The 25,335-nt window shown below is 41.2% G+C and overlaps 1 protein-coding gene across 1 annotated transcript in view; it reads left to right on the top strand.

The window, feature by feature from the left end:
• Window positions 1-25,335, top strand: part of lrp6 (low density lipoprotein receptor-related protein 6) — a 34,724-nt gene that overhangs the window by 3,334 nt on the left and 6,055 nt on the right. The window contains exons 2-17 of the mRNA XM_053861322.1: window positions 1,889-2,285; window positions 10,133-10,330; window positions 10,433-10,629; window positions 11,915-12,046; window positions 13,655-14,051; window positions 14,221-14,392; window positions 17,871-18,087; window positions 18,301-18,590; window positions 18,766-18,992; window positions 19,424-19,608; window positions 20,177-20,503; window positions 20,602-20,804; window positions 20,910-21,121; window positions 23,472-23,662; window positions 24,927-25,136; window positions 25,204-25,329. Coding sequence (XP_053717297.1) covers window positions 1,889-2,285; window positions 10,133-10,330; window positions 10,433-10,629; window positions 11,915-12,046; window positions 13,655-14,051; window positions 14,221-14,392; window positions 17,871-18,087; window positions 18,301-18,590; window positions 18,766-18,992; window positions 19,424-19,608; window positions 20,177-20,503; window positions 20,602-20,804; window positions 20,910-21,121; window positions 23,472-23,662; window positions 24,927-25,136; window positions 25,204-25,329 — 3,681 coding nt within the window. The remainder of the gene's footprint in view (window positions 1-1,888; window positions 2,286-10,132; window positions 10,331-10,432; window positions 10,630-11,914; window positions 12,047-13,654; window positions 14,052-14,220; window positions 14,393-17,870; window positions 18,088-18,300; window positions 18,591-18,765; window positions 18,993-19,423; window positions 19,609-20,176; window positions 20,504-20,601; window positions 20,805-20,909; window positions 21,122-23,471; window positions 23,663-24,926; window positions 25,137-25,203; window positions 25,330-25,335) is intronic.

The following is a 25,335-nucleotide window of genomic DNA, read 5'->3' as shown; positions in this document are numbered from 1 at the left end:
TCACCAAAAGTTGAAGGTCCATTAGAAATCTGCCTAATCAATTGTTAAGGGTTTTCTTAGGTATCAAGTTTATAAGTCATAACTTTCCTGTGTTTTGGGAAAGTTCTAATGCACATCAATTCCTGATTCTTAGATTTAAATAATTCAGAAATAATGTGTTTTTCCTAGCTAATATTTAGCAGAAAATCTGAAGCAACTACAGTGGTGCTGGAAAAGAATTTGAGATGTTGGCAAGAGCAGCTCCCTCGTGGCCCCAATGTTGAGGTTCTAATGTTGAAATAATAAACTGAGGTTCACTTGTGTGCTTCATTCGCAGGTCCATTAGAAACTGGCTGTGTTTTTTTTTTTACCTTCCTTTGGATGGGTCTGTTTTCACAGGCGGCAAGATTAATTATCCGGCTGGTTTTCATGAAAGTTGGTGGAGGGCTGAACATGAGCCTCGGCAACGGAATGTTCCACACACGCAACAACTGCAAATCCAATCATTAGTAGTGTGTATTTTCTGTCAGAGTTGTATTTAAGTCTGCACTAACAAATAATGTATGAACCTGGACTAGGTGTTGGCAGTCTTCTAAAGTGTCACTGGGTGGTCTGCGGCATAGTAAATGAAGCCCCCTTCAGGGCCCTTGTCTGGTAATACAATCAGATGCTTTGGTGTGAAATAGTGATGCACGCTGTGACTTTTCCTCAACTGTCAATTGTCCTATTACAACGCAGCTTCACTTAAATATATGTGTAAAATTAATAGAATTGACAGAAAGTTGGTGGAAATGGGTTTATCATATTCATACATTTTTCCTGCTTTTTATGTCGCATGCCTTAATTCAATTTTCAATGTTGAAAAACATGTTGTACACAACTGGCTCATGGTTGATGAACACGGGCGGTTTATGCTGTGCATTGTTGCAGTGACATGGTTTTACCTTACTAGTGTGATGCGTCTATTGGAAAAAAATCAGGGTGTTTTTGCAAAGAAGAATGTTGTTTGTACACTATTATTAAAATCAATTATTATCACTAATAATAATAACATGACTATAGCTAAAATATGTCAGATGTTAATGTCAAATGAAGCTGGAGACTGGATTCATTCTCCAAATTTGAATTGAATTTTCTATCCTGTCCTGTTTAGGGATACAATTGTGCATTTTTGCTGTTATTGTCTTGATATTTTAAGTTGGCTATATCCATATTTGATCCATAGCTGGTTGGGTTTGCAGTTTTTCCATTCAATATGAATAACATTTTCTTTCTGTACACTGGAATTATTTTGTCCAGTATGGGAGCTGTTCTTCCCTCTTTTGGAGTGTGAACTTTTTCTAAACGTCTAACTTGGCTGAGTTCATAACAATAAACTTGCTTTCGTGCACATAGTGTTGTACTGCATTACCTGACCTTTCCCCTTTTGAAATGGTTGCTCTCGTTGTCAAGCACCAATATATTGCTGAGCTTGTATCAATGTGTTGTGTCACCACTCTTCGGGATACATATCATATCGCAAGGTAACTGCCAATATACAACCTTAGTCTTTTCAATCAGTCTTGTCTATTATGTTTGTTTTTGCTTGCATTCCTTACATCTTTTTTTCTCACTGAAATGGTTGTAAACTTGTATCGTGATCAAGATTATGCGGGCAGTGTCCCTAAATGTGGCTATTCAGCATTTTAAAATACATAATGCAATGGTTAAAATAAATGGGGAAAAAACTCAGAAAAAATGTTGTAATCGAAAATTTAAAATGAAATCATCTTTTTTTATTTTATTTTCAGGCCATTTTGCCTAACACTTGTTGTGACAATGGCAGGTGTTTTAGTGAATTTACAATAAAGGGATTGACGCGCCAACACTACGCAGTAATAACATTACCAATGTGTTTCATCTTTTGCAGGCGAACCCTTGCTGCTCTACGCAAACCGACGGGACCTGCGGCTAGTAGATGCAGCGCATGAGAAGGCCAACGCAACAGTGGTGGTAGGAGGGCTAGAGGATGCAGCCGCCGTGGACTATGTCTACTCTCAGGGCCTAATTTACTGGAGCGACGTGAGCGAAGAGGCCATCAAAAGGACAGTCTTCAACCAGTCTGGAGCTAGTGTGGTGCAGACTGTTGTACCGGGGTTGGCGTCACCTGATGGATTAGCATGTGATTGGTTAGGGAGTAAATTGTACTGGACGGACTCAGAAACCAATCGGATCGAGGTGTCAGAACTCGATGGATCTTTGAGAAAAGTCTTGTTCTGGCAAGAGCTGGACCAACCCAGAGCGATTGCCCTGTATCCAGGTTTGGGGTAAGTTTTGGAAAAGCAATGAATGATGTTTTGTGTGTTCCTCTGGATTTTTTGTCATTACTTCACCTATGAAATACACATCAATCTTGGCTTCAGCAAAAAATACAAAAGTTGGAAATGGTATTCATGATGTCAACATTATGGATTAGTTGTACAAACTCATTGATTGGGTGCTTGGTTGTCCTGGTTTGAAATAATTCCATATTTCAATATTGCTTTTTCAATCTGAGAAAGGTGAATTCTTAGCATTGTGGCTCATAAGTGCATTTCTGAAATTCATTTAAGTCTTGTATGGTAAGTTTTTGTTGAAAATTGCTGTTGTTGATTTGGACCATCCACATGTTCTTTATGTAAACGTATTGCAAAAGCCTGGTGAAATTAGTCTTAACTCTGTGACTAGTTTATGCTTGTTGCTTGTTTGTTTCTAAATTACAGACGTAATCTGAATCTCTGCTTTAGTTGTGCAACTAAAAAAATGTACTTTAAGAGTAACGATTGTTTACTGCCAAGGACCGTCACCTTCAAATGTAAAATTGCATTGCCATTTTCTAAAGCTAAACAGAGCTAGAGATAAACACATTTATCTGTTTGATTTTCTTCCTGCACCTTTCACTTTTCCACATTCCCATCCCCGCTCCAGATTGTTGTGTAAATCCATTTGGTCATTGAGGATGAAAGCTGCTATAATGTATTCATTAGATTTATTTAAATGTGTGGTCCCTCCTTTCTCGCAGCCCTCTATTATGGGCATAATGCTACTTCACACCATTTGATCAACACACAAGTGAAGATTAAAGTCACGAAAGCCGTCGTCGCTTTGTCAACTCTTCCTACGGTTTCTTGGCAAGCTTATGTTTCTTTTCTCGCTCCAATTCTGTAACCAAAGCAGATTTTCACTCATTCAAGCTCTTTTAAATCTTTAGAAAACCACACAACAGCATGTCATGTCGAGTAATTATAGTACCTGTTTTTACAGTGAAGTTGTTGTGAAGTTCATTTGTGTTACATTTTAAGCTCCAGGTTGGGCCAAATTTTGTCTATATGGATTTAAGTCTGGAAATTGTGTGAGGATTCATAATCTTAATTGTTGGTTGGTTGATTTGATGTAATTCAATCCAAACACATAGTAGGAAGTGATGGTGTTTTGGTCATTTAAGGAAACGGGTTACTGTTAGTTACTCACCGCAAATTTTCCATGCTATTTCTAATTGAATTCTCAGTTGATAGTGACATAAAATGCATGTCTGACCAGTTGTTTCGCTTGTGGTGTTGACACAAACGTCAAATTCAACATTAAAACCACCATGGAATGTTAAATGTTTCTTCTTGTAAACCATGAATCCCATCTCCGGTTATAGTTCTTAAGTCTTCATATCACACTTCTTGTGCTATGTAGAAGGGTGCTCTGCAGTGCTAATCAGTTATATGCTGCCATAAAAAGGGGAACTGTGCTGCGTTGTTGTTCAGCACTACGTTGTCCTGAACAAAGACTCATTGTTACCACAGCACCTGGATTGTTTTCCAGGAATGGTTAGTGCCAAAAACGATTTCAATAAATGTGGGTGGGGAGTCAAGTTTATGAAGGGAAGCAGCAGTGTTGGTGTCGCAGAGCCAAGTGAACATGGTCGAATAAAGTTGGCCTGTTGTTTGAGATATTTGGCCACGGAAATGTTAGTTGTACGTATTTTCCTACCCAATCAAAACCATTAAATGTTCCCTACTTGCGTGTGAGCTTGGACTTTATCTTTTGTTGCTTGCGGCATTTTAATAACATTTGTTACCCCTGAAATGACTTCCCACTGTTCTGTGTAAAAACCCATTGGAGAACTAATTCACCAGTGTGAGAGCCACATTTAAGTGTGCACACACTATGGTCAAATGGATCAGGCTGGGGAAATCATGAATGTGCTTACTGTCCCAATCCAAAACCGTTTTGGTTCAGCATGCATTGCCACACTTCGTCTTTGTTCCCTTCTCTGTTTTCTTGATCCAGGCTTTCACTGATAAACCACGTCCAATAATTGTATTTCACTTCAATTCTGTGGCAAGTGATAATATCGCAATGGCAGTGTACTCCTTGACTGACATGAGCAGGAGATGACATTGAAAGTTACTTTTCACTTAAGGACTCGACTAAAATCGCGAATGTTTGGATTGTGTTGATTATCTCAGTGAGTAGATCACTTTGGCATTCATTCAATTCTCTCTGAATTAAAAAGCTGTGTTGATGAACAAACTGCTATATACGCAGGGGAGACTTGCTTCCCTTTTCGTATGCTTAATGTCTTTACATATGTTGCCAAAAATCTGTTCATTGTTTTAGAGTTGCTGAAGGAGATTCCTCAAAACTCAGGAACTCTGATTTCAGGCATACTTTTTAAAATGTTGTGGTACTTCAGTCTGTGGTACACAAAAAGTCATCTTAAAATTGTTGAACAGCCAGTTTGGTTGGGTGACTTGCAGGTACTCAGGTCAGCAACTTTTTAATGAGGTGACAAGTTGAAATCCCCTGATGTGGAAGCAAACAATGGCAATGAGTTTTCCTAGCACGTCAGTATCGTCCTTGTAGATATGTAATCAAATGGTGTGAGGCTGTTACCCCAAATCCATGAAGGAACGCAGAACTGGACCCAGTTCAACTCAGATGATTAATGCATCAGGTACCAAACACAATGACCCTCTTGTGGAGGCAGTGGGGTGTGTTGTGCTGTTTTGTTCTGAGTTTACTGCACATTTCGTTTGTTTCTCTCACTGCCTTGGTTGATTAGTTTCTGAAACAGAACGTTTTCTCCCAAACCTACACATTTAAACCCGTTATTTCTTTATATCATTGCAAGTTAACTTTAGCTAGACTTGCCAAAAAGAGAATGGGTCTTTTGGTGTGTTTGTGGCTTCAAAGGTTGGCACTATATTCATTTGGACAAAGGCCAGTTGGGGCTGGTATGCAAATGTATGTCTGTCCTTAACTAACTTAGTTTGTTGAAACTCCAATGAATAACAGACTGTCGTCTATCAGTTTTATTTTGGGGATAGATTGTGGCTGTGTGAGACAGTGAGTGAGAAGAGTGACCATGCTTAAATGCCCCAAGTTGTTTGTGGCTTCATGTCACCAAATGAAACAGGTGCCGAAGATGTGTTAATATTTCCAGTTAAATCATCATCTGTTGCTGTTCTTATGTAGTGACCTTTTTTCTGATAAGCATAGTCAAGGCCCAGCAGTTTTTAAGGCAGCCACCTTCATGACGTAGACTGCGGCAAACCTTCTATGTTATGCTGATGTTTCACACAGTTGCTGAGTGAGCATTGTCATAAAATATAAAATAAATCCTCTTGCTGTTTCTCTGTCAGGGGTCAAAAATAATGTGTGCACTCACTGTCGTGTGCACCTTATTTTGGTGCACATATTGTGTTTTTAGCCTTGGTGAACTCACGCACCTCAACTATTCTCTGCGTTTCAAATATGTGCATAGTTCGTCATAATTCTAACTCTCTTAGCTTTCATTCATAAGCCTCTTCAGTGCAATGATTTGATGCAAAGAGTCTTGTTTACTGCCGAGTCTGACTCCGTCGGTGTACATGTTGCCAACTGCAATTCGGATGTCATTTTCCATCGAGTATTGTATTGCCGAATGACCGGCGCCTGTGGCTGTAGATCTGCTTGCATGTCTGCAGCATCACAACAAGTGGCATGAATTTCTCAAAAATGCCTGCTTTAAGTCATTTTTGCATCATGATGTAAATATGACAATGGTGACAACATTGCACTACACATTACATCACGTATGATGGCACCCGATAAAAAATACTAAAAACAAAATCTGTTATTTGGTCATATGATCATGATGTCATAAATGCCCACATCGGTGCCAATAAATTGGCCGGCCGATCCACTGGTGTAGCCCTGGTATGATTATGATTGTTTTTTGGTTTGATCTTAATGAAGCTTTTGATCAGTAATAAATATGGTTTTAAGTCATTTTTTTCTTCCCTGAACAAACATGACATCACTGCCATAGATTTCACTTTTAACATGAAGAAGTTCATCCTGTGCAGTCAATGCGTATGCTGATATGCAATATCACACATCTTGGTACTTCCTACTGCTGTATGTATACTGCTTTAACTGTCCCCACTTTTATTGGAGGGAGGTTACGTGTTTGACCTCTCTTGCCAAACTCCCTCAATGCTAACGGTTTGCATGTTGGTTATTATGGAGTTGACTGTTAATAACGTTACACACATCAGCTTTGTGCTGCTACCGTGTTTTTTTTTTTACACAGATGTAGGGAAGCAACCTCAGTCTATCTCCTCAGGAAGCATGTGTAGTGTCCTGAACTGATGATAATATCCACAACCGGTTGGATCCCAAGTTTATTTTGTTATTCAAATGACACTTTTTGAGCTGGATGAGCTGATATATTTAGTGAGATACATGTATGTGCATTGATATTTTTTAAACTGTTCAAAAGGAGCAATAAATACCTTAGTTTTAAAGAACTGGAGCTTTCTGTCAAATGCTTCATGATTCAGGTTTGACAGGGTTAATACATGTTCCAGTTTTTCTCTACGGATGCTGAATTCATTCAGAGCTGTTTGTACGCAACATGACAGTTGGGGTGTGCCGATCAATCGGCCAGCAGTCATGACCGGCCCAAATCTGTATGATCAGTGAATGTTATGTGACGCGTGTGAGAGCCTCAGCTGAAGCCCCGCTGGCTGCTCACTCTGCAACAGCATGTCTGCTGTGAAGGCTACTTCATGTCTCTCAAGTTTGCATCCTGCAACACATGCACAGGAAAATGCTCAGCAGTGAAGCATGTTAAAAGGCTTCAATGCCACGAATTACCTATGTAGTTTTTGGGGTCATGAAAGTGAGACCGCTGGTTCCTCCGCAGCAGACTGTTAGCGCAGCAAATGCTAAGGAAGATACGCCGGTCCAAGCGTGACATCTGGAAAGCTAAACAAATTGTCCAAGAAATAATTATTCATTTCACAGAGCTAGATTTTCTTATGCGTACGTGGAGTCGTAACCGACCAAATATGCGGCTGTTTTGTGTCGGATGCAATATTTGTCAACCACCTGAATATGAAACAAGTGTGAACTTTCATAAAGTGGGAACTTTCTTTGGCACACTGGTGGAAGACGAGTGCTCTATCTCTCTGAGCCTCCCTACAAGAACAAGACGCCTGACATCGAATAAAATGCTTTTCAGTTGTCCTTTTGAGAGAATAGTTGCTACATTCTGCCTTCAGTCTTTTCTAATTTTTCCTCCATGAAGAGGTATATACAGCAAAACATTTGAATTATAACGATTTAACGTTTCATTATTTCACATCATGAACGCAGAAGGTCTCATCATTTTGATTGCAAATTTATAGTAAATCCATTGGATCGGTATCTGTGATCAGTGGTGATCGGCACTCTTTATTTAATGCCATTGAGAATCAATAAGAGAATTGATATGGAACTGAATCGGTCAGCAGTATTGGAAATGTTATAAGAACCGATTTCCAATTCTATACAGAAATGCATGATTGTGTGTCTTTATTGTAATATATTTGCTTAAAAATGTATGGTGTGAGAGAACCACAATGTCACTTTCACAGGTGAGGTGATCTAAGCGACTTAAGGTTAAACAACATATGTGCTAAATAAGGATTATTACATCATTATTATTACATCATTATTTCACTATTTGAAAAAATAATTAATAAATTAGTTGACAATGAAAATAATCATTAGTTGCTGTCTTATCTGAAACTAGTGATGTCATTATTATACATTTTCTTGAATTAAACCAATATATGAGTTGCTTTTCTCGCAGCGCATTGTTTTATTAGGACATTTTCCCAGATTCCCGTCACTATTCACAGCTGATTTCCTGTTTGACGAATTCTCGTTGGCATGCATAGCTCAGCATAATAGAACCACCTCTTTCTTTTTTATTTTACAGTGTAGTCAGTTTGCCTCCTTGCCTCATTGGTCCTTTACTCATAGGAAGTGGCGGGCTATGCATTACGCACCCAGGCCTGCAGTGATGTCCTACTCAGTCCGACTTCAGAAAATACCTCTCATAATACCATCTTTTATGACACCACAGCAAGAGAAATGGTATCCGCTTACACACTACTTGGCATTGCATTGCCTCAATTGTGTACAAAACTGACTATTTTCCAGCGCATTCTAAAATCTATAAACATCATCAACAATTAAAACGTATCTTTTTGTTGTACTGTCAAATCATAAAAATAAAATGTATTTATGTATTTAAAATTACCGGTCTAAAAATATTTAATACGTTCACAAAGAATAGGCTAGCTTTAACAAGATTGTACACTCAATTGCAGTTTAATATCAGAAAGACACAAGCAGGACGGCCTCACAAGTCTCAGAGTGCCGTAACACAGCTACGTCACTGATGGAGATGTTTGGAACATAAATGCTGATTTTGAAATGGAGGCGTGCGCACATTAGCTAAACGACTATTGTGGCTAGATAAAGCTTCCCAGTGAGTACGCTGGGACAATGCACGGAACCTAAGGAGCTATGAAATGAAATGGAAAAGGAAAATCTGAAGAAAAATGACTGGAATGTTTCGTGTGTTGACTCAGAGCACATTAGATCTTACTGCAGCAGCCTCATAAATATATGGATGGGGTGGTTGGTCGCACTCGTGCAAAGGTAGATTTTTGGCTTTTCTAACTTTTGTTGTATTTGCCACCTTGTAAATGTGGCCTCCAGATACTGAAACACGCCCCTTTGTTTGTTCTGTGTACCTGCATTGTTAGCAACTTGATGCTACTGTTGCTTTTCCGAGTGCAACCAGAAGTTTGTTGGTCCAATTTAGTTGGAGTACACAACCCCTGTTCTACTTCTCACCTGCTGTAGAGGTGGCTAAGCTGTCAAACAAACTGCTGTCAAAACTAAGGAAGCAGACAAGAGAAGATCAGCAGCGCTTGGGAAGCAGACAGCCTTCCAACATAGTTTTTTTTAAATGGTGTGTGTCTGTTGTGATCCTGTGTGAACAGTTAGTGAGGGAAAGCTGAGATGCTATTCTAATTTCACAACCAACATCAGTCTGAATGTGTTCTTCCCTTCGGCAGGATTGTGGGGATTATTGCATTGTTTACCTTCAACCATTTACGTTTTTGTCCTCTGCTTTCAGGCTGATCTCTTTTTATGCTTTCTTATTTCTTTACCTTTCATAACTTTTGCACCCCACTGTGTGTTCTAAGAGCTGACCGTGAATTGCTCCTCCTGAGATTAATAAAGTCTTATCTTGCTGAACCATTTAGGAGGCTCATCTACATTGGGGCAACGGGCACTCCTTCTCTTCTCGACTGTCCTGTGACCTTTGTCAGTACTGCAGCGGTTTTTATCAGGAAGCGCCACTGCTTTATTGTAAATATTTGCTCTACAATCATTAACTAAAGCTGATCTGCTGAAAAAAACTAAAGTGTGACTGGTAATATCAGTTGAAACCTGACTTCAACTTCTAAATTTACATGTGCATACTTTGTTGTACTGTTCCTTGGTTATGGCATTTTTTCACGAGTGAATAACCTATCCTGCGTAAACAGTGGTGACGGGGTCAGGCATTTGTTTTGAACTGTGTGGGAGTATGGGCTAGGACTGGGCGGGGGGCACAAGCTGTGATGGTAATTTAGACACACAAAGAGAAGAATTAGCAGCCCTGCAGTAACTTTTCCCCCCCGTAATGCCTCACGGTGCACATTGCTGCCAGTGTGCAGGAATACATTTTGTGCCTCCACATGTGTTTTAATATATATTTGTGCTAAAAGACAGGCTGTTACTGGCATATGCTGACTGTGCTCTGTTCTCTCAGGTTCATGTACTGGACAGACTGGGGTGAAGTTCCAAAGATCGAGCGTGCTGGAATGGATGGCACCAATCGCTCAATGATTATTGACAAAGATATCTACTGGCCCAACGGCCTGACACTGGACTACAGCCAGCAGAAACTGTACTGGGCAGATGCCAAGCACAACTTCATCCAGCGAGCAAACTTAGACGGGTCCTCCAGGTATCAACATTTACTGAAGTGAACTTCCTTAAGTGCAGAATTGGGAGAACTCACAGTCGTTGACGCAAGTATCACATTCTGAAAAATCCGATCTTTTCACAGGGAGGTGGTGATAAAGGGAGAGCTTCCTCACCCCTTTGCTCTCACCCTCTATGATGACACGCTGTTCTGGACCGATTGGAACACCCACTCAATTCACTCCTGCAGGAAACAGACAGGAGGCGAGCAGCGGGTTGTCCATTCGGACATCTTTTCCCCAATGGACATCCATGTCTTCAATGCCAAAAGACAACCTGCGCGTGAGTGTTGATGATTGCATGTTAATTAATGAGGACTTCCCAGGTTGACAAATGTTGACATTCATGTGGCATTCATTATATTGTGTTATTAGTTTCACCTCACATCACATTTTATAACAGTCGAAAATGTTCAATCTTGACTCTACAAATGCACATTTCGCCACCAGGCCTGTTTAGATGCATATTGCCATAATTTGTGGAACATAAGCTCCTCCTCTGAACCCTGTGGCTTATACAGCTACACGGCTAATACATGGACTTTTACAGGCCAAAGAGCGTCATGCTGCCAAAATATTGAGCCTCAAGACATCAAACTGATGAAGCCAGTGGCGTTTTATTTACCTTAAGGCGCTCAAAACAGTGTATTTTGAACAGTGTCAAGTTTGTTTCATGTGTCAGCCTTGATCTTGGAGCCCGTTTTCAAAAGTATTTTAGAAGTGATCCTCATGCATTCTGTTGGCAGCGCTACACCCCTGACCTTTCTATGGCGCAGACAGCACCAATACACCTGCAGCTTATAGACTGTCCGGCTGTATGAACAAGATCTGTTTTCCCTCATAAATCTAGTGTGTGCAGCTAATATTCTAGTGCGCTCTATAGTCTGGAAATCTGACTAAATGCACAGATTTCCTTTGATTGATGGATGTAAGAGCGAATCACCTGCCTATTCTTTACTGCATGCATTAGGACTGAATAATATATTGTTTTCCTATTGATTGATATGATGAGAGATATGAACTACCAAGATATCTAGGATATGTCATTATTGGGTCTATATTAAGATCTTAAACAAACATTAAAGGAATTAATGATGCTAAATCAGTGATTGCGGTTTCCTCCGCTTGTCCTGTATGTAGAGGCAGTGTCAAACGGCAGTTTTTCTACTGTTGGCTGAGAGCACAACAAAGTCATCTAGTATTGATGTCATGGTATGGCCGGCATGAGATATGAAATTTTGTCCATGTCGTTCGGCGTTACTGTGCACTACATTCTGCATAAGCATTTATTATTTTGCCATTATGAGCAGGTGGGCAGCTGCTTCAACCTGAGAGCAATGGAGTTAACTGAGCCACAGGAAAACTTGGAAGTGCGGGGCCATGCACATCATGCGGTCATGAGTGCAGCCGTTTTCTGTTTGAGGAGAGCTTAATGTTTTCACTCCTCAGGTTTTCAGAGCTGTGTCAGCATTCTTTTATACTGCATTGTGTTGTTATTGGGAAAAGTCAGCTTGTCGAGGTTTCATTGAAATGCAGTTTACTTAAAGTGGCTTGTTTGTCTCTGTCAGTGTCAACACCATGCTCTTTGAAAAACGGAGGCTGTTCCCACCTCTGCCTGCTCTCCCCAACAAAGCCTTTCTACCGGTGTGCCTGCCCCACTGGTGTCCAACTTCTACAGGATGGCAAGACATGTCGAGACGGTGAGGAAGCCCTTTATACTTGCAGTAACACAGTAACAGATCAGGGAACACATCTAACAAATTGCTTATTTACTCTTAATCATCAGCAATTATGGTGTTTAGCTTGAACTTCAAGTGACTATTCCAGGGTAAAAGTATAGTCAAACTCAACAAGACACAAATCTGTCTTTTACAATGATTAAATATTGGCTCATATGCTGATCATTCCGTTGAATTATTTGTTTGTTTATGGTAATGTATGTCACTTTTCACTCAATTTATTTGCAAATTCAATGTCCTGTTCTATTTGACTTGAGACCAAACCTCGGACACTGTTATTCTTCAAAATGTTTTAAAGTTTCCAAGCAAACAGTTTGGGAATTCTGACAGGCATCTAAATATTTTCTAAAATGCGTCACAAAGGAATAGTAAAGTTTGCAGTTTGTCTATTCTGGAAAGGACGCACACATTGTTTACAAGAAACGAGCTCAATGTCCAGATTGGATTCATTATAGTGCCTTTCTCCCTTTTCACTGAGGAACTTCAACCAAACCTCAACTGTGTTTTTCCTCCCCCAAATTACCAATGTCTATTCTCGCCTGAATCTCACCATCAGCCCCTTCGTCCATCAGGGCGACTTCAAGGTGGCATGGGCCTGACCTGTGGTTGCTGTAGCAACGCCTCATTTTGAATGGCAGCCCCACCTCCCATCCCCCTCGCGTCTTTTATTTACATTTTTTGGTTGAGTGGCGACGGCCTGTAGAGCGATGGAGGGATGAAGGCGGGGAAGCTTTTGTAAGGGAAGGGATCACATGTTCCCCCTGCAGACAATGACTCCTTTCACTAGTGTGGAACTAGTCGTCGAGTATCCACTGAAACATGGCTGCAGGCTGACCCATGGGGTCAGCGACCACATACCGCCATGCACACTTCATCCAGCTGTTTGCTTTCAGCAATCACAGACCTAACATTTATTTAAATAGAGGTATTATTTGTTTTACATTTGCGGGCACCCTTAAAATTTGATTTCCAATATTATCATGAAAAATTGGGGGGGGAGTGGCTGCATTATACAGACGCAAACAAATATAAATTATATTTTTTGTTTACTGTTCACACAAAAAAAAAGTAAATGCATAACTGATTCAGTGCGGCAGTTTTTGACATTGTCTGTCTCAAAGTCAACAAACAACAAGAATGTATTCATAACTCAACAAAGAAAAATATCATATTGTCAAATATTTAGTAGTCCTGCAATTTGCACACAGTAGAATACATGAGGATTTTTTTCTCCACCACCTTATATTTTTAATATTTAGTGTCATGTGCTGATGGTCAACCCCATTCAGGGTTGTCACAAAAATCACATGTATTTTTTTTTCTCTTTGGCTTTCATTAGGAATGAAAAACAATAAAATAGTCATTTGTAGCAGTTTGGTCTCAATCTCTCAAGTGTGGGAGTCCTATTCTAAATATTCATTTGCCCTGACTTTCGATTGCTTAGTGAAATTGTCAGACATTGATATATGCAAAAGAAAAGCTGTGCAGAAAACTAATATGAAGTTGTCTCTCTTTTGGTTGCAAATGCTGGAAATGCACTATTTTTATTATTATGCAATTATTTTCCAGGTGCAACACAGATGCTGCTTTTGGCCCGACGAACGGACCTGCGTCGCATCTCTCTGGATACTCCTGATTTTACCGACATCATCCTACAGGTGGATGATATCCGGCACGCCATCGCCATAGACTACGACCCAGTGGATGGTTACATCTACTGGACAGATGATGACGTTAAAGCCATCCGCCGGGCACTTCCAGATGGCAGCGACGCCCAGTTCATAGTTACGTCACAGGTGAACCACCCAGATGGTATTGCTGTGGATTGGATTGCTCGGAACCTCTATTGGACAGACACCGGGACAGACCGCATCGAGGTGACAAGACTCAATGGGACCATGCGCAAGATTCTAATCTCAGAAGATCTGGATGAACCGAGAGCCATTGTTCTAGACCCCGTTGCTGGGTAAGCATTGAGAACTGTTAATTCTTCGTTTTAGAACTGTAACTTTCCTCTTTAAATCTCAGAAATGTCATCACGACAACGTGTATACATGTTCCACACACATATGCCAGCTGGAATCATTCAGTTTAGACACACATTACTGAGCTCAACCTCTCCTCTGTATCCAAAGATACATGTACTGGACAGACTGGGGTGAGGTGCCAAAGATTGAGCGAGCTGACCTGGATGGAATGGAGCGAGTGGTGATGGTCAACACTACACTTGGGTGGCCAAACGGTCTTGCCCTTGACTACGAAGAGCGCAAAATCTACTGGGGGGATGCCAAAACTGACGTCATTGAGGTTTGTGTTTTATGTGCCCCATGTCTGCACAGTGTTACTTTTTGAAGTTTTCAAAAGGTACTTTATATATCAGCTGACAGCCAGCAATGTTTGCAATGTTTTTGTTTGTTACCAGAAAGTGAAGGTGTGGGCAACTAATTCCTCTACCAGTAGATTGTTAAGATGCTTCTGAGACGCCAGGACTGAAATGGTCCGATTTGCAGCCCATAAAAGCCTGATTGGCACCATCACTGGAAAAGTTAATCAGGCTTTATTTGAATGTCATTAGATAAACCGACCATAAAGCAACGCAATTAACTGCAAATTGTCTCCAGGAAGGATTTGATAGAACATGGTAAATCAGCAGTATTGTACAATGTTCTATCACTCTGAGGTGTTTTTGTTGTGTGTTGTTGCCAAAGGTGAGGTGGGTTTGTTAATGGATGAGAGCAGTGCTATAAATTTGGCCTTAGAAACAAGTTCTCAAAACGTTTTTTCTTGTTTCAATACAATTTTCCGTGAGCTCTAGCTCCTGCATCACGGCAAAATCATTTTCAAACTTGTCTCCTATAACAAACTTTGCATGTGTATTGTATGTAATGTGTATTTGGAAGCTTCCTAGACTCTGCATGCATTTTATTTAGAGATGTTATTTTTCTATCCTGGCAGCCACACACTATCCATTTTGGTAGCACAATAGGGGCAGATCATTTTCAACCATTTCAGGTTGATTGTGAGTATTTTAACTCTGTCACTGATTAAAAACATTACAGAGGCTCTTGCTTTGGTTGATACAAACTAAAAAAATATTGCATGGGAGGTCCTCAATCTGTATTTTCTTTTAAATGTTTTTGGGTTTCCTTTACTGCCGGCCCAACCCCACCTTATCCCCGTCAAGAATTGAGGGTCGCTTGGGGCAGAGTCCTTACCACTGGCCTTGCTCCGCCCTTAGGTTTCTTGGAGAGCCTTTTTTTTCTGCAGCCAGATCCCACATCTGGTTCCTATTGTGGCCTCTACTCCAGCTGTGGTCAGCTTGTTTAGAATAGACGCAGAATCTGAAACTGTCGCCACACTGTGGTCACAACTCCCCTACCAGAGGAGACCTTTGGGCTGAGTCCATCACGCTTATGGATGGAAACTCGACTTTATATTTATACACCTCCTTTGTGTGTGTGTGTGTGTGTGTGTGTGTGTGTGTGTGTGTGTGTGTGTGTGTGTGTGTGTGTGTGTGTGTGTGTGTGTGTGTGTGTGTGTGTGTGTGTGTGTGTGTGTGTGTGTGTGTGTGTGTGTGTGTGTGTGTGTGTGTGTGTGTGTGTGTGTGCGCGTGCGCGTGTGCGTGTGCGTGTGTGTGTGTGTTTAGAAAAATGGCAGCCAGCCATGCAGGGCTGCTCTGGGAGTAGCGAATAGCAGCCCTCCTCTCCGAGTTGATCAGATTACAGGCCTCTGTGTTTTTTCTTTGGTAGATTCCTGACATTACTCCACTGTTGACACTTCATATCCCTCTGAATACTTCAGGAATAACTGTAGCCCAAATGCAATAGTCGTCGAGCAGCCTGTAACACACTGGCCTGTTTGGTTTTAATTCTCACCAGTAAGATTCAGATATAAAGCATTTTTTAAGCATGATCAAATCTTGGAAGTTTCAGGTCCAAGGTTCTAAAATATTATTGCATCTACAAAGAATGGACAAATGACAAGTCCTGTTAATGTGAAACCTCAGCTAACTGTATACATGCATGTATATTCATTTTTGTTCATGTACCGCAGGGGAATAAGATAATGATTCTCCATTAACAAATAAGGCTTTGGCCAAAAATAATTACTTGACTTGCGTACTTTTGTAAAGTGTGATTCCAGGAAAGTTAATTACACAAGTATGTCCTTCATTACACATGTCAACAGTAGCATGAGCTCATTTATTTTAATAACTATTGTTGTCATGATTATTCATGATGCTAGGAAAAATGTGCTTTCATTTCTTACCCTTGTGCCAACATCTTTTGTTCAAACTGAATTATGATTTTTTTTTATATATATACAGAAGAAATTACAATGTAGAGGTCAATGCAAGCAGCTTCAGAATGCATTGTCCCTCGTTCTTTCAACATTTCATGCTAGCATGACCATTTAGTTGGTGAATTTGTGAGCATGAACCCCTTCCATCTTCAACCTGGTACCGGGATTGACAAGTCTTTGTCACACGCCACAGTTTTATGCAGATCAACTGTGCGTGCTTTGGTCTGAAATTTTCTTGTGCTCTCTCTAAATTTGGTCACAAAATATATTTGGTCTCCATCTGAAGCCCATCATTTGTGTGTATGGCTGATTAAAATTAATTAAAGTTCTCTGAACTGTGCATTTTGACATTTTGTATTCATGAAAGTCAAGTGGAACAGAGAAGAAAATGCTATGACAACTGTTACTCACCACTGGAAAGGGATTATTCTTTCAGTACAATCTAGGATCTTAGAAACGACAAAAAGCAAATTAAGGGAGAAATCGTTTTTTTTGCTCAACAATCATTCCCAATCTGCATAAATGCCCAATAACAATTGTTTTGCATTATTCGGAGAATAAAAAGCCAGCCATCTTTTCAAAGAAAAATATGCTAATAGATGTGCACATATGGGCCCAATTACTTTTGAACACCTTTAGAAAGCCTTTCTTTTTCTGCTGTTTACAACCATTAAAAATCTGTCAGCTGCAGCTGAAGCATTTCATTTCATGACTGTTGGCTCAGTCAGGAATGATGTCAGTTTTAAAAGAATTTGTTTTTTTAAAGCTTCTTGTGACTGAAGAGGTCTTTATCCAGAATATGTATTTTGACATCTGGGATCAGAAAAAATAAACTGAAAACTTTGATTGTCCAAGCCAACTTTGTCAAAGATACTTTCTCTTTGTTTACACATTTATGGATCAGATCACAGGTTTCTTCAGCCCTCAAAGCACTTTTAGAAACATCTCGAAGTGTCTCAGTTCCGTCATCAGAAACCCGCCTCTGAAGAAGATGTCAAAGTTGGTGCGAGAGGAAGAAGGAAATGTGGCAGCCATATGCTGCCGCTGTTTGTTTACTCCGGCTGTTGCTTCTAATTAGTGCTGCTGCGATGTGCTGCCAGGTCGGCTGAGCTGCACTGGGCACGCTCAGTACTCGCAGTCAGAAACACAATGTGGAAACTCAGTCCAGTCCTCCTCTGCCTTCTGCCCAAAATAGACTGATGTAGTATGTTTTTTTTTTAATTTGATTTCATCCTTTTTTGGGGCTTTCAACAAATAGTTTTTATCAGTCAAATTGACAGAAGTTGGCAAAAGTAGGGAAACATAGTTGAGTAGTCTATAATTATATATTCTTACCTGAATCTTCAGTCATAAAAGTAGAGTATTGGGTATACAGTATTGGGTTTCCCAATTGAGAGTTTTTCTCTTTGTAATGTCGACTGTACTCTTTTTATGTTGCATTTTTAAGATTGATATACCTAATCATACGATCCTTGTCTTCCAGGTGATGAACATGGATGGATCCGGTCGACGAGTGCTGGTAGAGGATAAACTCCCGCATATCTTTGGCTTCACTCTACTGGGGGACTACATTTACTGGACTGACTGGCAGCGACGTAGCATTGAGCGTGTCCACAAACGCACTGCTGAGAGGGAATACATCATCGACCAACTGCCTGACTTGATGGGGCTGAAGGCCACATACGTCCATAAATCCTTTGGTGAGTGTAAGCGACGGGTCAAATGTGATGTTTGACTTGCAGAAAATAGAATTATCACTAAGTCTTCAGGAACTCTGAGTACTTCTGAAAGCAGTGAATTCAATCGTCAAGAGTACAATGAATAAGAATGGCTTGAATACTTGTTTTGTGTACAGTAATTCATCAATGTGTTAACTTTTATTGTTTTACTTATCCACTCTTTGCATTTCCCAGGTACTAATCCTTGTGCAGAAAACAATGGTGGCTGCAGCCACTTGTGCCTCTACAAGCCTGTGGGTGTCCAGTGCGGCTGCCCCATTGGCCTGGAGCTCATCGCTGACATGAGGACCTGTATCGTTCCCGAAGCCTTTCTGCTCTTCTCCCGTCACACAGACATCCGCCGCATATCCCTGGAGACCAATAACAACAATGTGGCCATCCCCCTCACTGGGGTCAAGGAAGCTTCAGCTCTTGACTTCGATGTCACTGATAACCGTATCTATTGGACGGACATCACACTGAAGGTAACGGTCCACATTTCAGTTGCGTCCACAAGTCTAGTTGACATTACTTATATAAACCAAACAATTCAGAGTCTTGTCATTTTCATGCTTCTTGATAGCTTGATTTGTTTTTCTCATTTCTCAACTCTGCAATGAGAGAATTTTGAGTTCTTGACTATGTCACTCTCTCCCTCAGACAATCAGCCGAGCCTTCATGAATGGTAGTGCTCTTGAACATGTGGTGGAGTTTGGTCTGGACTATCCGGAGGGCATGGCTGTTGACTGGCTGGGAAAGAACTTGTACTGGGCAGATACCGGCACCAACCGCATTGAGGTGGCCAAGCTAGATGGGCAGCACCGCCAGGTCTTGGTCTGGAAGGACCTGGACAGTCCAAGAGCTCTAGCTCTGGATCCTGCTGAAGGGTGAGGACTAAGACTAAGATTCATTCTTAAGAGCTGATTAAAGGTCTGTGAGTTTTTAACAATTTAGAAGGTTTTTTGTGGTATTTACTGCAGAGATCGATTTATGGTTCAAGAGTAGGGGAGTGAAAAGCAATGAGATCGAACTTCGATGGTTGGAACACTGACGGGAGCAGAAGTGAGAGAAAAAAAATAGTGTTGGCAGCACTTCTCAATTGAAGGCTGTTGTTTTAGTGGAGGGCAGGTCTGCAAGGATCAACAGAGAGGACAGTGTCTCACGGCACGAACCCCCGGGTCCTACAGTGGTGAAGTAAAGTCATGTTTAAATAATCTCCCTCAGGAAGTTCAGGAAGAGTTTTGTCTTTCAATCTTGAACATAGATGAGTAGTTTATTGTTCATGTTTAAGGTTTGCGCCCCAACTTTCTCCAAACAGATATATGTACTGGACCGAATGGGGTGGGAAGCCAAAGATCGACAGAGCGGCAATGGATGGAACGGGTCGAATCACTTTGGTGGCAGATGTGGGCCGAGCCAATGGACTTACTATCGACTATGCAGAGCGCCGACTATACTGGACCGACCTGGACACAACTCTCATAGAGTCTTCAAATATGCTTGGTAATTACATGCTTCTTGTGCCTTTGTTTTTGTGTGTTTGAGCAACTGACTCCTACTATTATAACCATTTCATTTCTCATAACATCATATTTGTCATAAAATCTTGTTTTCCTGTTTTTTTTGTTTTTTTTTTAAGGGATATACAGTATATGGTGTTTGGGTAGCATTTTAGTGGATAAATTAGTTTTTATGACATTGTGATAAAGTAATGTTGGCTGTGAAGTGAGTGAGGCAGTGAACACATGGGTTATGTTTGAAATTTACACCTCATCAAATGCTGTTTTCATGGTGGCGGCACAGATGAACTCCAGGCACAAGTTGGTGACGCAGCTGTTGTAAGATGTATATGGGCTGCATTTTCACACTCAATATAGTTCCTTAGTTTCCATGAGATCCATTAGAGATTAGTGCGCGTTTAATTTTATTCACTTTCTTTTTACATGGTTTTTTGTGGTTTCTCTTCAACGTTGTAGTTGACATATATTTGTAAAGAAGTTTTTATTTGACATTTTATTTTTTATTTTTTACAAGAAACGCTGTTTATTCTTCAAGTAAACTTGTCCTACAGGTCAAGACCGTGAAGTGATAGCAGACGACCTCCCTCACCCTTTTGGCCTCACACAATACCAAGATTACATCTACTGGACAGATTGGAGCCAGCGAAGTATCGAGCGAGCCAATAAAACCAGTGGACAGAACCGCACTGTCATCCAGGGTCACCTAGACTATGTCATGGACATCCTGGTGTTCCACTCCTCCAGACAAGGTGGCTGGAATGCCTGTGCCTCCACCAACGGACACTGCTCACACCTGTGCCTCGCTGTTCCGGTGAGCAGCTTCGTATGTGGCTGCCCGGCACATTTCTCGTTGAACTACGACAACAAAACCTGCAGTGGTATGTATTAAAAACGTTAAAATGTTCTTCTTGTGATCTTTCATACATTGTTTTACAGTGTGAACATCTCTGATGAATTGACTTTTTTTTGTCTGCAGCGCCCACATCATTCCTTCTGTTCAGCCAGAAAACTGCCATCAATCGCATGGTGATTGACGAGCAGCAGAGTCCAGACATTATCCTGCCCATTCACAGTCTGAGAAATGTCCGGGCTATCGACTATGACCCACTGGACAAGCAGCTGTACTGGATCGACTCCAAGCAGAACGTCATTCGGAGAGCTCAAGAGGATGGAAACCAGGCAAGTGCACTGAAAGATGAGGGTGTCATGTTTGGTAGTAACCAGAGACTGGCCTCAGTGTGAAGAAAGTAGATATACCTTCTTAACTGCAATGTCTGTCCACAGAGTATGACTGTAGTGTCGAGCTCATTGGGTGGGCCAAGCCCGGGTCTGCAGCTCTACGACCTGAGCATTGACATCTACAGCCGCTTCATCTACTGGACCAGTGAGGTCACCAATGTCATTAATGTGACTCGGACTGACGGCAGCCGTGTGGGTGTGGTTCTGCGAGGAGAGCATGACAAGCCTAGAGCCATTGTGGTCAACCCAGAGAGAGGGTGAGTTCTCCTTCATGCCTTTTGTGCTTTCTCTATGTTGTTGTCTCAAAACTTACTGAGCCATTGCCACAACTTCCATATTAACCTTAAGAACCCTTCAGTTGGTTTGTACATTAATGCCTGTGGCAGAAGTTTTGTGTGGCAGCTGCTGATTTGATCTCCGGTCTTGGTTCGTGATTGTTCTAAATTGTCTCCTTGTAGACATCCAGTTGTCTGTGTAATAATTAGGCATGCTCCGATCAGGGTTTTTGCTGCAGATCACAGATACTGATCAGACAGAGTTCCGATCATCACTGATACCGATCACATGGTTTGACAGTGAATTTGTAATCAAAATGATGAGACCTTCTGTGTACATGATGTGAAAATATGAACCATTAAATCTTTTCAATTCAGACACATTTTAATATACATCTTCAAGAAGGCAAAAATAAAAAAAAACCTTGCCAAATGCAGCAACTATTCTGTCAAAAGGACAACTGAAAAACATTTCATTTGATGTGAGACGTTGCAGTTTTGGTGAATCTCCAGAGACTCGGCTATGTCTGTGAAGTGTTTACATACTGGCTGCTTGTAGTGGGACCCCGACACAGAGAACACTGCATTTATAAAAGTTTCGGATTCAGGTGGCTGACGACCGCTGCACCCGATTCCAAAACAGTGACGTTGCCGGTCGTTTCCATCTCCTCATAAACGACACCTGAGAAAGGCTGGTCATCTAACTCGGTGAAATTAATAAGTATATCTTGGGCAATTGGCTCATCGTTCCAAATGTCACCCTTGGACCGATGGGTGTTGTTTACCATCAGCTGCGCTAACAGCCTGCCGCCGAGGAACCAGAAGTCTCCCTTTCACAAGCCCAGAGCGTTTTCCGTGCTCCGTCAAGTGCTGGTGCGTTAAATGGCCTGTTTAATTTGAAAGCGCTTCCCTGCACAACATTTCCTGATGCAAACTTTCGGCATTCACCAATCATGCTGAAATCAGCCGATCACAATCGGTGACAGATCGATCGGAGCATCCCCAGTGGTAATAGTCCTAAAGCAAGCCCACCCCATACTTCATGACCCGCCTTGGCATTTCTCCCTCTATTTGTTTTTAAATCTTTTGATGTTTCACCTCATCAACTCCAAAAGCATTAAGATGATCAATTATTAACATCATTAAACAAAACTTTAACAGACTTTGTGAATATGTTTTTTGCTCTCCTCTTGTTTTTGTTGTTCTTCATTATTGCCATTCATATGTTTAATTTTTAACAGACTATTCCAACCCTCAGAAAATGGAGTCTTTATCATCAGACATCATAAAAACCTTTGACTATTTCAAACCCACGAACGCTGTGTGAATGTCCAGGTTTCTTCAAAGTCATAAAAACAAAGGTTCCATCCGTGTTTAAAGTAGTCGCGGAAACTTGTATTTGCTCGCACACAAATTGTGTTTCTCTCATTCCACAGTCAGTAAAATAACATTGGTAAATAATGTATATTGTTTGGTTAACTTATGAAATCTGAGTGAGTGTCTCTCATGTCCCTCCTCGACAGAGAGTCCGGATTCATCTGCTTTGCCAGAATCTTACTTCCTTAAGTTTTGCTCTTTGTAACCAGGAACCATAGTCATTGTTTTTGATGACTTGTCACTTGAAATTCCTACATACATGTGAGACACGCACTTCTCTGTTCTAGACTCTTGTGTGGAAATCATAGTGACCATCTGTTATGAGACTGCTTTGATGTAAAAAGTGAAGTGGAGATTGCCTCACTTTCACATTCACTTATGAAATCTGCAGTTATGATGCATGTTGTAAATGGTTGCGACAGGCAAACGTGGACTCAGTTTGTTGATGGAAAGATGAGTACATGCAAGTTTCTGATGCTGTTCAGCCAGATTTCTTCACTCTTGTAGTAAAATCTTGTTCCAGGAAACATTAAAGAGCTTCACTCGTTCCCTCCCAGGTTTTTGTGACGCCTGGAGGTTGCAAATAATCCTGCAAGTTCGAACTAACAAACTGGGTGCTTTAATTTTCCGATGCATCGCTGTTGTTCCGCTGCTTGTTTCCAATCACACAGTAATTTGTTCTTGTTGTTTATTTGCTCGTACTCATGAAGTCCGTTTGAGCCTGTTGTTACCTAGCGCTGCCAAGTCGCTTGTTTGGAACCATAATTGCAGGCTTTTTACCTCAAGCCGGGCTCAAGCAGTAATCTTTGGGTCATTGTGTGGTGGGGAGATGGAGTTTACAGATGTTATGGTTCCATCTCAACCCAGATTTGGACGATGTGAGAAATTGACTCAAAGTGTCCTGTGCTTTTTGACAAATCAGCATTGAAGTTTTCCCCTCTGTTGTGTCTGACAGGTACATGTACTTCACCAACCTGCTGGAGCGTTCGCCGAAGATCGAGCGGGCGGCTCTGGACGGAACAGAGCGAGAGGTTTTGTTCTTCAGTGGTCTGGGAAAGCCGGTCGCTCTAGCCATAGACAACGAGGTGGGGAAACTATTCTGGGCCGACTCAGACCTGCGGCGCATAGAAAGCAGCGATCTCTCTGGTAAGTTTTATATTTTTGGTCGCAAAATGGTTTCTTTGTCATTTGAAATATGAATTATTGACTGTGGTTCTCTAGTTTTCTTCCTTTGGGTCTGACTTTTCTTTGACCAAGCATACAATCATTATCCTCGATCGAAGGTAACATTGATGTGGCCAGTCATTGATTGTTTTTTGAAAGCAGCTACATTGTCACAGCTTTGCTGTGATTTCTTGGCTCATCGTTTAGCAGTACATATTTGGATGCTTTATTTCTGTCTGTGTGGACATTTCATTTGAACCCAGAAATGATTGGAAGGCCCAGATCAGGAGGGCACGTTTCATGTCAGATCATTGAGATTTTGCTGAGAACTTTCATGTTTCGTACATTTTAGGGTTAATACTATTGTCAAAGTTAACAATGACCCAAAGCTAAGCTCTTCTCACTCCACAGCACGCTGAAAAACATTTATGCTGTTATGAAGGCTTTAAACACTATAGTGTTTTCTATCAAGATAACACAGCCAGGTGATAGATGAAAGCCTTCACTGCACATTCTATTGATTCCCTGTGTAATAAAACAGAATCACGTCCAAACTGTCAGGAAGGAATCAATTCTGTCTTTAATTCTTCTAAAGGATGGTGGCACAGTTTGTCAACTGTATTTGTCGCCACATTCCTGTTCCAGTCACTGTCTTTCAAATCCCTTAGTTTTGTGACCCTGGAGCACCTGAATGGCGTTCAGAATGAACTTCTCTCTCACTTCTGTATGAATGGGTTCACAGCTGCTCAGGAATTGTCGTGAAGGAACTGCAAAGATATCACTTTAAACAGATGTTCATACAGAACTTCCTTCGTCGGAATTGAAACTGAACTGAAAGATGCATGTCTAAGCAGTTTCTCCTTCCTTAACCGTTTTGTAACAAACTTTTGTTACCCAATATTAATGATCACATCATCTCTCAAAGAACATTCAATGCAACAGCTTCATTCTTCATAGCACCACCATTTTTAGCTTTATGTATTAAACACTCTTAAGCATAAGCATATATCTGCATGTATGTGAATATAATGATATGCCTGACTTTTGACAGTTACGAATATTCTCCTGATGTTGACGTCAGTGAATTCAGTCCCAGGATATTTCTCTCGATTCTCAGCTGATCTCAGTATGCTACTGTCCCACTCCTCCCACTTACCCTCTCGACCCCCCCTCAGTTCCACACCCATTATGTTGCCTCAGTTCCCTCCAACCTTGTTTTTTTTTCTTCCCGTCGCTCTCTCCTCAGGAGCCAATCGTATTGTGATCGCCGACAACAACATCCTCCAGCCAGTTGGCTTGACGGTGTTTGGAAACCACCTGTACTGGATCGATCGGCAGCAGCAGATGATTGAGCGCATTGACAAAACCACGCGGGAAGGTCGCACAAAGATCCAGGCCCGTATCGCCTACTTGAGTGATATCCATGCGGTTCATGAGCTGGACATGAGGGAGTACAGTGAGTGTCGAAGGTTTACCACCCCACATTCTCAAATTCATGTTCAACCCTGACTTTGTGCTGTCAGGTAAACACCCGTGTACATGGGACAACGGTGGGTGCTCCCACATCTGCATAGTCAAAGGAGACGGAACGACCCGATGCTCCTGTCCTGTTCACTTGGTGCTGCTGCAGAATGAACTGTCTTGTGGAGGTGAGA

Source organism: Synchiropus splendidus, chromosome 4 (assembly GCF_027744825.2).
Source record: "Synchiropus splendidus isolate RoL2022-P1 chromosome 4, RoL_Sspl_1.0, whole genome shotgun sequence".
NCBI lineage: Eukaryota > Metazoa > Chordata > Actinopteri > Syngnathiformes > Callionymidae > Synchiropus > Synchiropus splendidus.
This window is presented reverse-complemented; position numbering and strand designations above follow the sequence as displayed.